The 14,871-nt window shown below is 46.2% G+C and overlaps 1 protein-coding gene across 2 annotated transcripts in view; it reads left to right on the top strand.

Moving 5' to 3' along the window:
* The first annotated feature begins 742 nt into the window (after positions 1-742).
* The window catches only part of URB2 (URB2 ribosome biogenesis homolog), a 31,978-nt gene continuing 17,849 nt past the window's right edge, over positions 743-14,871 (top strand). The window contains exons 1-4 of one of the 2 annotated variants that reach the window (XM_075995450.1): positions 743-860; positions 2,893-3,031; positions 8,288-8,464; positions 10,955-14,273. In XM_075995450.1, coding sequence (XP_075851565.1) covers positions 2,906-3,031; positions 8,288-8,464; positions 10,955-14,273 — 3,622 coding nt within the window. In that variant the 5' untranslated portion in view covers positions 743-860; positions 2,893-2,905. The other variant, XM_075995451.1, reaches the window with a different exon arrangement.

The following is a 14,871-nucleotide window of genomic DNA, read 5'->3' on the forward strand; positions in this document are numbered from 1 at the left end:
CGCTCCCCCGGCGCCTCCGCCCGCTGCTGTCACGGCCCCGCAGGTCGGCACCCGGCCCCGCGTCCCACGCGGAGGTCGCGTCCACACCCACCCACGCACGGTCCCCACGTGCGAAGTTTAATCCCGAGTTCACCCCGAAGACGCTCCCCTTCCCTCAAATGAAAGGGGACCGCGAGGGCCCCTCCCCGGCCCCGGCCGAGCGGCGGGGCTCACCCGCAGCAGGACCCACCGCGGCAGGACCGCGAGCCCTCCAGGTGCGGCCGCCGCCCGCAGGCCACGCCGCCGGGGCCGCCGCCCGCGCCGAGCGGCCCCCGCCCCGCCCCGCGCCCCACCCCCACCGCCGCCGGCGGGAGCCGCCGCCCGCCTGGGCCTCCCGCGCCGCCCCGCCCGCGCCGCCCGGCCCCGCGCCGCACTCACTGAACATCCCAGGCGGCTCCGGCTGCCCCCGCCGCCCCCGCCGCCCCCCGCTCGCTTCCGCCGCTGCCGTCGCTGCCGGAGGGCCTCGCTCCCACGGCCGGCTCAGCCGGGCCCCCGAGCCCCGCGCCCCGCCGCCCCCGCGGCGGCTCTGGGCGGCAGCCCCATGACTGACTGACACCGAACGGACCGCGGGCTGCGCGCTCGGCCTCCGCCGCGCAACCGTCTCCGCCAATGGGCGAGGCGCCTCGGCGCTCGGCTGGCGATGCCTGGCGTGCGCGCCGCCCCGCCCCGCTGCGCCGCCGGCGTCGGGCGGAAGGAGCGCGGGGGCGGACACACGCGGCGGGGCGCGGGAGCCGGCCGGGCCGCCGCTGTCATCCGTCCCCCCGCTGCCCGCACCTGGAGCTGGGACCCGAGGCGAGCCCCGACCCGCGGTGGGCCCCGAGGTGAGACCCCCGACCGCGGCGGGCCCCGGGGTGAGAGCTCCGCACCTGGGGCTGTGCCCCGAGGTGAGCTTCCCACCTGCAGTGGGCTCCGAAGTGAGACCCCCGACTCGGGCCGGGTCCCGAGGTGAGCCCCGCACCTGGAGCTGTGCCCGGAGGTGAGCCCCCACCCGCGGTGGGCCCCGAAGTGAGCCCCCCACCCGCGGTGGGCCCCGAGGTGAGCCCCCCACCCGCGGTGGGCCCCGAGGTGAGGCCCCCACCCACGGTGGTCCCCGAGGTGAGCCCCCACCCGCGGTGGGCCCCGAAGTGAGCCCCCCACCCGCGGTGGGCCCCGAGGTGAGCCCCCCACCCGCGGTGGGCCCCGAGGTGAGGCCCCCACCCACGGTGGGCTCCGAGGTGAGCCCCCCACCCGCGGTGGGCTCCGAGGTGAGCCCCCCACCCGCGGTGGGCCCCGAGGTGAGGCCCCCACCCGCGGTGGGCCCCGAGGTGAGGCCCCCACCCGCGGTGGGCCCCGAGGTGAGGCCCCCACCCACGGTGGTCCCCGAAGTGAGCCCCCCACCCGCGGTGGGCCCCGAGGTGAGGCCCCCACCCGCGGTGGGCCCCGAAGTGAGCCCCCCACCCGCGGTGGGCCCCGAGGTGAGGCCCCCACCCGCGGTGGGCCCCGAGGTGACGCCCCCACCCGCGGTGGGCCCCGAGGTGACGCCCCCACCCGCGGTGGGCCCCGAGGTGAGACCCCCGATCCGCGGTGGGCCCCGAAGTGAGACCTCCCCACCCAGGCCGAGCCCCGACATGAGCCCCCAACCCGGCCCAGTTCCCTTGCTGCCAGCAGGCTCTGGGAGAGAGAGCCGACAGGGCGCGCTCGGTCGGGCCAGCTCACCTGGCTCCTGCCTGCTCTCTGCTGATTGCTGTTACTTTGTGTCTTGTCTGCTGGGACGGCGGCTCCAGGCTGCGGAGCAGAGCTCTGGTAGAGCTGGGAGAGTATCTCCTGCGTCTTTGTAGCGAGTTCAGCGAACACTTGTTATGCACTTTGTAGCCATCGCGATGGCGGTGTCATGTTGAACTTCTAAGTTAAGTAGCTGTTCAACTGGTATTGGACATTTTGACAAAATAGGAAAACTGATAGCACTTGACTGTTCCTGTTCTCTGTAATAGAGTGAAGGATACTTCACCCAGTGTTCACTCTTTGGTTATTTACTGAGAATAAATTCTGAAGATGGGGCTTTAGGATTTAGAAAAAAATGCAGGTGACCCAGCCCTCAATATAATATATTCTTTTGTTTTGACAGAACACGTTATAGATTAGAATCATGGGATTGCAATCTTTTAAGTATCAGCATTGTTCTAATTTGTTTTTATGTGCAATAATCTTATTTTTGTATTAAGTATCATGAAAATTTTTCTCTCTTGAGGAATTGACTTGTTTACCTTTTTATAACGAAAGTGACTTAATCTTGTATGTCTCCCCTTTATATTCTTTTAATTATGTAGAGTCTTTTTTGTAGAGTCTTTTGGAAGATATGTTTGTGAATGTATAAATGAATGAATACAATATGGTTCTAGTAGAAGTTACTGTTGCAGCTGAAGTAACAGTATTTGTTTTGGAGTTAGGTTAATACCATATATCTTTTTCACTTGGAGAAATATTACTTTCTCCAAATATTGCTTATTTATCTTTTTGAACTATTTAATAGAGCTGGTTCTGATACATTACATAACAATTGGTATATTTTAGAAGATAGGTGCAGAAAATTTCCTCTTTCAATCTAAAACCATATATGAATAACTGTTTCCACAAGTAATCTGAACACTTGATATTTGCCTTGTTGAATTCCTGCACAGTCACCTTTATGGGTGTAATATTTGATCACAGCAGGAATACTTATAATCCATCTTCTATATGTGAAATCCATTTTATGCTTACTTTTGTCTGAAACAATATGTATTGTTTAGACAATAAGATACATACACTGTTCATTTTCTGTTGCCTATTCAGTTTGCCCTTACTATAATTTTTTTTCATTGTTTTTCATTGTAGATAAATCGTAGCAATGGCTGCTGTTTATTCTGGCATTTCCTTAAAGCTTAAGAGCAAGACAACTTCCTGGGAAGATAAACTAAAACTAGCTCACTTTGCATGGATTTCCCACCAGTGCTTTCTTCCAAATAAAGAACAAGTAAGTTTAATGTGAAACTTATATTTTTACAGTCTATGAAAATAATTATCACTTGTATAAATTGCATATTGACATTTAGTTAAAAAAAGATTACTGAAAAGATTGGGGATTGGCTGGGCACAATGGCTCACACCTATAATCCTGGCACTCTGGGAGGCCAAGGCAGGAAGATCACTTGAGGTCAGGAGTTTGAGACCAGCCTCAGAAAGAGGGAGATCCCATCTCTACTAAAAATAGAAAGAAATTAGCTGGGCAACTAAAAATAGAAAAAATTAGCTGGGTGTGGTGGCACATGCCTGTAGTCCCAGCTACTCAGGAGGCTGAGGCAGGAGGATCGCTTGAGCCCAAGAGTGTGAAGTTGCTGTGAGCTAAGCTGATGCCATGGCACTCTAGCCCAGGCAACAAAGTAGGACTCTGTCTCAAAAAAAGAAAAAAAATTAATTAAAAAAAAAAAGATTGGGGAGGAAACCTCTTTGAAAGTTAAAAGTGAGAAAAGTAATGGGTCATAATTCATTAATAAAGTTTTTCTGTTACAAAATTGCATTTCTTTTGTTTGGAAACATTATGTCATACATTAAATAAATGCATTAGTGAGCACCCTGGGAATTAAGTTACACAATTAGGTTCAGAAAGTGTTGGTAGCTCTGTTTGTTTACAAATCCAAAGTGACATTCTGCAGGTAATTGCTTGGTGGTGCTTTCTTCAAAATATTCAGAATTTGATAAATTGAAGGTTGTGAAGTGGATAAGTATTAGTATTTATATAAAGCCATTCTAGAAATAGGGTAGGTACCAAGAAAGACAATGCTCTTTGTTAATATTTCTCAAGCTTTTTTGGCTAAAAAAATAGTTAATATGATAAATGCCAGGATGACAAGCTCATGAAATTGAATTTACATACAACCAGTTGTTGGTATTAAGGAATACAACACAAAATGTGTCAAAGATGGATTGCACAAGTTAAAGTGATGATGAAGTACAGTATGTAGAGCAAGTATCATGTATCTAGTAGTTTCTACATGTGACTGTACACAAGAATCATCTTGGCAGGTTGATGGTCACTTGGCAAGTGCTGCACACGGTGAAACAAAGCGGGGGCCCTGGCAGGCAATTTGATCAGTGTTTCCGTTGTCCTTTTCCTGAGAGGTTTTTTCCTTCTGACATCTGTCACTATTCATACTGTTATTGACAGCTCTGGTATTGTGAGCTGCGGTCTCACCGCCTTTCCTCAATGTTTTGTGAATGAGAAAACATGACACAATAACGCAAACTATATGTGTACAATCTTCATTTTTATAAAGCACTTGTGCATTATTTCATATTGATTGTCTCCCAGATAAGATATAGTTTTAAGGCCGGGCGAGGTGGCTCACGCCTGTAATCCTAGCCCTCTGGGAGGCCGAGGCGGGCAGATTGCTTGAGGTCAGGAGTTCGAAACCATCCTGAGCAAGAGCGAGACCCCATCTCTACTATAAATAGGAAGAAATTAATTGGCCAAGTAATACATATAGAAAAAATTAGCCGGGCATGGTGGCACATGCCTGTAGTCCCAGCTACTCGGGAGGCTGAGGCAGGAGGATTGCTTGAGCCCAGGAGTTTGAGGTTGCTGTGAGCTAGGCTGATGCCATGGCACTCACTCTAGCCAGGGCGCAACAGAGTGAGACTCTGTCTCAAAAAAAAAAAAGATACAGTTTTAGATGTTAAGCTGCAGGTAAGTTGGGGAAGCCAGAACACAAATCCTAGTCTTTTGACTCTTCTTTGCTTTTTTACCTTGTGTGATTCATTCTATGATCATTTTAAGTAGTTTTTGTGCTTTTATCAAAATTAACTTTTAAAACTTAATACAGGCATACCTCAGAGATATTGCAGGTTTGGTTCTAGATCACTGCAATGAAGTGAATATTGCAATAGAACAAGTCACACAAATTTTTGGTCCCAGTGCATATAAAAGTTATGTAGTCTAGTAAGTATACAATAGCATTATGACTGAAAAAGTACATTAATTAAAAAGTACCTTTTTTTTTTTATTGAGACAGAGTCTTGCTTTGTTGCCTGGGCTAGAGTGCCGTGGCATCAGCCTAGCTCACAGCAACCTCCAACTCCTGGGCTCAAGTGATCCTCTTGCCTCAGCCTGCTGAGTAGCTGGGACTATAGGCGTGAGCCACCACACCCAACTAATCTTTTCTTTTCTTTTCTTTTCTTTTCTTTTCTTTTCTTTTCTTTTCTTTTTTTTTTTTTTTTTTAGTTGCCAAGCTAATTTCTTTCTATTTTTAGTAAGAGACAGGGGTCTCACTCTTGTTGAGGCTGGTCTGGAACTCCTGACCTCAAGTGATCCTCCTGCCTTGACCTCCCTGAGTGCTAGGATTAGAGGCGTGAGCCACCACGCCTGGCCTAAAAAATATTTTATTACTAAAAAGTACTAATGATCATCTGAGCCTTCAGTGATTTTTTTTTTTTTTTTGGCTGGTGGAGGATATATATATATATTTTAATCAGCTGAATGGAAGAAATCAGGTGGTGGGAGATCTGCCTCTATGTTGACAGCTGCTGACTGATCAGGGTGGTGGTTGCTGAAGATTGAGGTGGCTGAGGCAGTTTCTTAAAATAAGACAGCAATAGAGTTTCTCCCATCTATTGACTCTTCTTTTCATGAAAAATTTCTCTGTGGCTTGTGTTGGTGTTTGATAACATTTTACCCACCATAGAACTTCCTTCAAAATTGGAGTCAGTCTTCTCAAAACCTGCCACTACTTTATCAGCTGTCTTTATATAATATTCTACATCATTGTTGCCATTTCAGCAATTTTCACAGCATTTCCACCTGGAATACATTCAATCTCAACAAACCACTTACTTTGCTCATCCATAAGCCACTCCTCATCCTTTCAAGTTTTATCATGAGATTATTGCAATTCAGTCTCATCTTTAGGTTTCACTTCTAATTCTAGTTCTCTTGCTATTTCCACCCCATCTGCCAAAGTCTTGATTCCGTCAAATTCATCCATGAGTTTTGGAGTCAAGTTCTTCCAAACTACTGTTAATGTTGGTATTTTGGCTTCCTATGCTTCATCAGAAATGTTCCTAATAGTATCTAGAATGGTGAATTCTTTCCAGAAGATTTTCAATTCACTTTTGCCCAGATCTATCACAGGAATCACTATCTATGGCAGCTATAGCTTTACAAATGTATTTCTTAAATAATAAGACTTGAAAGTCAAAATTACTTCTTGGCCCATGGGGTGCAAAATGTATGTTGTGTTAGCAGGCATGAAAACAACATTCATCTCCTTTTACATCTTCATCAGAGCTCTTGGTTGACTAGGTGCATTGACAATGAGCAGTAAGATTTTGAAAGGAATTTTTTTTTCCTTGAGCTGTAGGTCTCAACCTTAAAATATTGAGTAAACCGTACTGTAAACAGATGTGCTGTCATCCAGGCTTTGTTGTTCCATTTATGGAGAACAGCCAGAGTAGATTTAGCATCATTTAAAAAAATCCCTAGGAAAATCCCTAGAATTTTCAGAATGGTAAATGAGCATTGGCTCTAATTTAAAGTCACCAGCCGAATTAGCCCCTAACAAGGGGGTCAGCCTGTCCTTTGAAGCTTTGAAACCAGGCATTGACTTCTCCTCTCTAGCTGTGAAAGTCCTAGATGGCATCTTCTTGGAGTATAAGTCTCTTTCATCTATGTTGAAAATCTATTGTTGAGTGTTGCTACCTCCATTAATGATCTTACTAGATCTTCTGGATAACTTGCTGTAGCTTCTACATCAGCACTTTGCTGCTTCACCTTGCACTTTGATGTTAAACCTTAAACTTCATGAGCCAATATCTGCTAGCTTCCAATATTTTTCTGCAGCTTCCTTACCCCTCTCAACCTTCAGAGAATTGAAGAGAGGGCCTTGCTCTGGATTAGGCTTTGGCTTTAGAGAATGTTGTGGCTGGTTTGATCTTCTATCTAGACACTAAAACTTTCTCCATTTCAGCAATAAGACTGCTTCTCTTTGTTATCATTCATGTGTTCACTGGAATAGCACTTTTAATTTCCTTCAAGAACTTTTCCTTTGCATTCAGAACTTGACTGTTTGGTTCAAGAGGTCTAGCTTTCAGCCTATTTCAGCATGCCTGTCTCACTTTTTAACATGCCTTCGTAAGCTTAATCATCTCTGGCTTCTAATTTAAAGTGAGAGATATGTGACTCTTCCTTTGACTTGTATACTTAGAGGCCATTATAGTTATTAATTGGCCTAATTTCAATATTGTTGTATCTCAGGGAATAGGGAGGCCAGAAAATGGGGGCAGAGATGGGGGAATAACCCATTGGCGCAACAGTCAGAACACAGAGAACATTTATCAGTTATGTTTGCTGTCTCATAAGGACAGAGTTTGTGGCACCCCAAAACAATTATAATAACATCAAAGATCACTGATCACAAACCACCATAACATATAATAATGATGAAAAAGCTGGAAATCTGTTGGAATTATCAAAATGTGTTACAGAAACACAAAAGGAGCACGTGCTGTTGGAAAAATGGTGCCAATAGATTTGCTCAATGCAGGGTTGCCACAAACATTTAATTTGTGAAAAACACAATTATCTACGAAGTGCAATAAAATGAGGTATGTCTGTAGAACTTCAGAAAAAGAGATAAGACATGTTTGAGTTTCACCTGAAACTTTTCATGTGCCCTAGATGAAGATAAAAGTAATTGTTTTCCTTTTTTTATTCTTTTTTTTGAGACAGAGTCTCACTTTGTTGCCCAGGCTAGAGTGAGTGCTGTGGTGTCAGCCTAGCTCACAGCAACCTCAAACTCCTGGGCTCAAGCAATCCTCCAGCCTCAGCTTCCCGAGTAGCTGGGACTACAGGCATGCATCACCATGCCCACCTAATTTTTTATATATATATATTAGTTGGCCAATTAATTTCTTTCTATTTATGGTAGGGACGGGGTCTCGCTCTTGCTCAGGCTGGTTTGAACTCCTGACCTCGAGCAATCCACCCGCCTCGGCCTCCCAGAGTGCTAGGATTACAGGCGTGAGCCACCACACCCGGCCTTTATTCTTTATTATAAACCTTTTAAGATACCAAAACATTTATATAATATTACCAAAGGTAAGTTTTAAAGAAGAGGTTTTTTTTTCCTTCTCCTGGCAATTGGATTTGGTTATGCCTTTAATGTCCAAAAAGTGTAGCATCTTTCTCTCTTGGCAAAGAAATTTATTTATTTTCAGTGTTTGTTTCCTCCAAATTCAGGTGTTGCTTGATTGGGCAAGACAGTCATTGGTTGCATTTTATAAGAAAAAACTTGAATTGAAGGAAGATATTGTTGAAAAGCTTTGGATCTATATAGATAACATTTTACATAGCAGGAAATTGCAGAATCTCCTCAAGAATGGAAAGACGATTAACCTTCAGATTTCCCTCATCAAGGTAATTGTCTGTCTCTTCAGTTGTGCTGTATGGGTTATATGCATCTCTGTTGATTTCCTGTTACTGCTGGAGGCTTGTTTGAGGGTTAATTATATGAAGATGTAGGAAATGTCTAGGTAGAAGAGGAGAAGGAAATATTATTAGAATTATAATAATAACTGATGTTTATTGAATGTACATTGTATGCTGTATACTGTGTAAGTACTTTGATATTTAATAGTCAAGAAAAGCTGAGAACTGTTTCATGAACAGATTGTTGATTACCTTTCTAATTGGAAAAGGTAGCTAGCAAATTATGTACCCTGAGCTTTTTTCCCTTTACCTTTCTTTTGCCTGGAGGGAGATCAAAGGCCAAAATCTGGATAGGAATTTCCTCAAAGGTTTTTGACCAAAAGTGATTTTGAAGTCTCAGATTTAGTATGAACTTCATTATGAAAACTGAGTATCTTGAAATCGTGAGAATAGCTAGTTCTAATAAGAACTACTAATGGGCACTTAGTGTGTTACTTCTTAAAGAGGTTAAGTAACTTTCCTAAAGTCACATGGCTAGTAAGTGGCAGAGCTGGGATTTGAACCTGGATCTGCTTGAATGCAAAGCCCGTGCTGTGAAACTGCCATGACGCCTCACCCATGTGAGTGTGCAGGTAGAGAAAATCAGAAGTATCAGAGAAGAATGAAATAGTATATTCTCGATGACTAAACCAGACGATGGGAGAGAGAAAAAAAAGAGAAAAAAAAAGAAATAATATTAAAAAAAAGAAAAAAAGAAATATTATAGTTGAGCTGCCTGATGGTTTGTAGGCTTTAATGGTCCTTGAAATTGTGTTCTGTACTGTGTCACTTTTAAAAATAATAGACTGGTGGTCACCAAAGTGGGTTATTCTGAATTGTCCTTTGGGGTATAGGAAGCAAATCTTAGAATGTCTCTATGTTTTTAAAAAATCATACTTATTTAATTTTTATTTTTATGTATGCTTTATAATTATATAAAATAGTACTGTAATATGTATGCAATTTAGAAATAAATTACATTAATTGGGTATAAATGTGGAAAAAAATTTTATTGATTAGTAGTATAATCAAGAATTTGAAATGCGCAGGCATTTAAGGATTTGGTATTTTTGTTACAGCTTTTCCATAATGACTCTAAAGGTCCGTGGCTGGCTGTTATGTGAATGGAAATAATACCGTGTTTCTCCGAAAATAAGACAGGGTCTTATATTTATTATTCCTCAGGAAGACACCCTAGGGCTTATTTTCAGGGGATGTGTTATTTTTTTTAAGTACGGTACAACAAACTACATTGATTCAAATATAGTTAAGTCGTCGCCTTCTGGAACATCATCATAACTCTCCAAACCCTGAATTCCATCCTGAATTTCTTGCTACTCTATTTCCTTTAGAACCATTGGCCCCAATCTCTCATGTCAAGCAGTAGAGCTCTCATGGGGCAGATGAGAAGGACTGCTTGTCTTCTTTACCACTCTGAGACAAAATGCACGGGTTGTACAGATATGCTGTGTAGCCACGCCCATCGCTAGGTCTTATTTTTGGGATAGGGCTTATATTACGCAAATGCTTAGAAATCCTGCTAGGGCTTATTTTATAGGTAGGTCTTATTTTCGGGGAAACATGGTAGTAGCTGTCTCACTGGACTACTGATAACTTAGCACCCAGTATAAATTTTATTCTCAGATTCCATAAGTCTGGGAGCAAATCACTTAGCCAGTGAGTGAACTTAGGAATCTGTCTGGCTCTCATAATTTCTGGTATTTGTGAATTTTGGAATTTTGAGAGCAGTAGACAATGGATCTGCTCTATAAGTAGTAACTGGCAACATTGGCTTTCCTTTTTTAAGAGTGCCATTTGCTCTGACTTTTTTTAATAGAAAAAGTACAGTTGACTATAAACATGTATTTTGGACCGCAGGATCATATCCCAAGGACCACTATCCACCTACCTGGTAACATCTAAGCTGAATTGTAGGTTTAAGATCTAAGAGGAAGTAATCTTTGGCATTTAAGCTTTACAAACCCCAGCTTTTTAGAAAGGGACAGCAAATTTACAAAGGCACTGATTCTTTCCAGATTTGTATTCATAGGAGATGGATGTGTGAAGGAATTAAAACAGGTGCTCTGCCTTATTTTAATGCATTAAGCCTGTGGTCCCCAACCCCCAGGCTGCAGCCCAGTATGGGTCCTCGGCCTGTTAGGAAGAGGGCTGCACATCGCTGCCTGAGCCCTCTGCCTCCTGTTGTCCCCCAGCCCCGTCCATGGAAAAATTGTCTTCCATGAAATTGGTCCCTGGTGCCAAAAAGTTTGGGGAGCACTGCTTAAGCAAATGTCAAGTTCATTGAAGTATGATACTTGGGACGTTGGTTTCTCACTGAGATAAGGGGAGGGTTGAGTATATTGATTCCTTTGAACATCTTTTTTGTGTATGTGTGGATTTAGGGTCAGTAACGTGATTCCCGTCTTTCTTAATGTTCAGATCATAAATGAGAGAGTAACTGAGTTCTCTCAGTCAGGATCCCAAAGGAACATCTGTGCCATCTTGAGCTGCTGCCAAGGCATCCTCTCAACGCCTGCCCTTGCTGTCATCTACACGGCCAAACAGGAGCTGCTGGTGGCCTTGCTGAGCCAGCTGTGCTCATCAGCCTGTAGGCAGCTGGAAGAAGCCACGGTGGCCCAGTTGTTTGAGGTCATTCGCCTGGCTCTTGGCCATTTCCTCTTGATCCAGCAGCAGCAGGTCAACCCAAGACGAGCCTTTGGGGATGTGACCGGGTACCTGCTTCAGCCTTGCTTGGTCTTGAGGCATTTACTCTCCGGGGGCACGTGGACACAGGCCAGCCAGGGCCAGCTGCGGCAGACCCTGAGCCGGGATATTAGGACTCAGATTGAGGCCATGCTCCGCGGCGGAGTTTTTCAACCCGAACTGCTGTCATCCTACAAAGAGGAGCTCTTGGACCAGCAGCAAGAGGATGTGAAGATGGGAGCCATGAAGAACCTTCTAGCTCCCATGGGCACCGTGATCAGCAAGCTGGTTAGCACTGGCTACTGTGCACCATCCCTCCATGCCACTGTGGTGGCGAACTCAGTGGCCTTGCTCTATAAGCTCTTTCTAGATTCTTACTTCAAGGAAGGAAACCAGCTTCTCTGCTTCCAGGTTCTCCCCAGGCTATTTCGCTGCTTGAGGATTTCACAGCTGCCGGAGGAGCAGGTAAAAGCCCTGTCCACATCAGACTGGACCACAGAACTTTTGGTTGTGGAACAGCTGCTCAACTCGGTGGCCAGCAACAATATCTACAACATCGCTGCAGACAGGATCCGGCATGGAGAGGCTCAATTCCACTTTTATCGCCGTTTGGCTGAGCTGCTGCTGAACCATCCACAAGCATCTGTACCCGCCTGGTTCCGTTGCCTCAAGACTTTGATGTCTCTGAATCATTCGATTTTGGAGCCAGACCTGGATGACCTGCTGGCTTCAGCTTGGATCGATGCAGAAGTAACAGATTTTCGAACCAGAAAAGCCCAGGAGGCACTTATTCATACTCTCTTCCAGACGTATGCCAAACTCCGACAAGTACCACAGTTGTTTGAGGAGGTTTTAGGGGTGATCTGTCGTCCCGCTGCAGAGGCGCTGAGGCAGCCTGTGCTGGCCTCAGGCCCCTCCACAGTGCTCTGTGCATGCCTGTTGGAGCTGCCCCCGAGCCAGATCTTGGACACATGGTCCCTTGTGCTAGAAAAGTTCCAGTCTTTAGTCTTGCCCTGCTTGCAGAGTGACGTCGACATGGCCCTGAAGTCACTGTCCCTTAGCTCACTGCTACACTGTGTCATGTTCAACATGAGGAGTCTGGACAGTAGCACACCCCTGCCCATCATCAGACGGACACAATGCATGATGGAGAGGATGCTGAGAGAGATTGTGCAGCCCCTGCTGGCCCTTCTCCTGGGTCCTCCAGGCCCAGAGGTTGAGCTGTGGCTGCAGAAGGTCAGTGACTCTGTACTCCTCCTCTCTTACACCTGGGCCCATGTGGATACCATGTGCAGTATGAACTGCAGCCAGTATCACTCTGTGTCAGCGACCCTGACAGGTGTTGCTCTGGAGATCTTGAACCTCCCTTCATTGCTCCCAGGTGTAGAAACACAACTGTGGAAGAAGATAGAGACCATTACAACTCAGTTCAACTCTGTTGGCAGGTATTGCTTAGAACAACTCTACCTGCAGAAAATGAAAAGGACTTTAATGCAAACCAGTTTTCTATCTGAAGAAGCCCTCCAAACTTTGAGGTGTGACGCTGCCTATATTATTAGTTCTGGCCGAGAAAGCTTGAATCAAAGAACAACAGCTTCCTGGGATGGCCAGGTAGGGACAGTGAGTGAACCCACATACCCAGTAGCACATTGGCACTTAATTGTGTCGAATCTCACAATTTTAATATCCTATCTTTGTCCAGATGATGTGAGATACCTGGCCAGTGTCCTGCTGCGAACTTTACCAATGAGCAAAGCCCAAGAAGGCTCAGTAGATGAAGAGCCGTACATCACACTTGAAAATATATCCAAGGCAGTCCTTCATAGCCCCCTCTTTCCAGAGATACAGTCCCTTCATTCCGCTTTCTTAATGTGCATAACTGTGAGATGCTCTCGCATTCTGTGTTCTGGTGCTCAGAGTGACCAGGGTCGTCTTAGTCAGCAGCTTCCCTGGCTTTTTGAAAAGGACCACACAGCTGTGGCTCATTGGGAAAGTAGATTTGTAAAAGTTGGACCCGAAGGTGTAGAACCCCGAGAAGAAATTTCTCAGAACTTACTATCCCTGGTCAATAGTGACTTCCCTTTAAAGCTGGAGGGAGAACAGTTAGAAAGCCTGTTGGGGCTATTGGAAGTTATTTCTACTCTACAGCTGGACAGCTTTTTGCCACCCCATCATGTACATTATTTTCTTCTGTTACTGTCCTTGGCTGTCACCAGACTGGGGCATTCTTGCTCCTCCTCACTGGCCCTCAAGTTCTTGATGACTTGCTACCAACTTCTTGGTTACCTGCAGAGGGGAAGAAGTGCCCGCTTGGTGTTCAAGATCATGTATGCTAGTGATATTTTTGAGGTCATACTGACCTCATTGTTCAAAGCCAGTGGTAGATTCCTTATTGAGATGGATGACCCCTCTTGGCTGGAATTCATCCAAGTGATAGGGACATTCTTAGAGGAGCTAATGCAGATGCTTATCCAAATGAAGCTGAGCTTGGTGCTCAATTTTGGAAAAATCACCACATTCCTCTCTGGCTGTAAACTGTGCACTGAGGCAGCCTCCGACAAACAGTTGGACAATCAGAGACAACTCCTTCTGGTGTCTTTAACCAAGTTGTGCCAAGTCCTGGGGCCTTATGTGAAGGAGGAGAAGCCAGGCCAGGAGGCCCCAGCAGCACTGGCTGAGCTGGTGCAGCAGGCTGTGCGGCAGACGGGGACTGTGGTGCAGCTCTGCTTCCCGCCAGGGGCCCGGGTCCAGCGCCTTCCCTCAGTGCTCATCTCATCTGCCAGCACGCTCTTGGAAGTGGACCTGAGCCCGTGCTGCAGGGATGGCAGGCCGGAGACTTCCCAAGTGACGGACGACGCGCTGCTCTCCCGCACTGCCCTCTACCAGGGCATCTACTCTCAGGCGCTGTCACAGTTGCCGGCTCTGGCAGGACACGATCAGTCTTTTCAGGCAGCCTTGCGGTTTTTAACCCTGTTCTTCTTGGCCCCAGAACTCCATCCCAAGAAGGATTCCGTGTTTACCTCCATGCTTCATTCTGTGAGAAAAGTTCTTGCAGGTAAGATATTTCTCTCAAGCTAATTCTGCACTATAGAGGTTGCCACCTCTCCTCCACCCTCTTTGGAACAGTGAATAAGTGAACGAGTGGTGTATTCAGGCACTGCACAGGAGCAGGGAGAAGGTCTTTCTCCTTGGCCTGGCATCCACTTCTACATTCCAGGCACGTGTAAGCAATTGCCCTTGCAACTGTGTCCCCACTTTTTACGCAAATGGCAGCCTCCTAGGTATGTCTCTCAGCACCTCAGTTGCTCACTTATCTTTGAGATTGTTTTATATAAGTTTATAGTTTTAAAATCTACTCCTCTTCTGTTTTTTAGCCTTTCACTTGTCCTGACCAGGGCTGAGTCACACAGATAACTGCATCCTTAGTAGGCTCTTCTGTATCAGGTTTTCAGTGCCATAAATCGACCTTAAAAAAATTGTAAAACCTGCCAGCTTTAAAAAAGTATAAATGACTTAATTTCTAAGGAGCTGTGTACAATTCCTTGAGGGCAGGACTGTACCTGCCTTAGTTCAGCCCCCGGGGTCTCAAGCAGTGCCAGGTGCAGTGGGTGCTAATGGACAGCGGCTCGCCTGCCGTATCATCAAGTATTGGC

This window comes from Microcebus murinus, chromosome 19, assembly GCF_040939455.1.
Source record: "Microcebus murinus isolate Inina chromosome 19, M.murinus_Inina_mat1.0, whole genome shotgun sequence".
Classification (NCBI taxonomy): Eukaryota; Metazoa; Chordata; class Mammalia; order Primates; family Cheirogaleidae; genus Microcebus; species Microcebus murinus.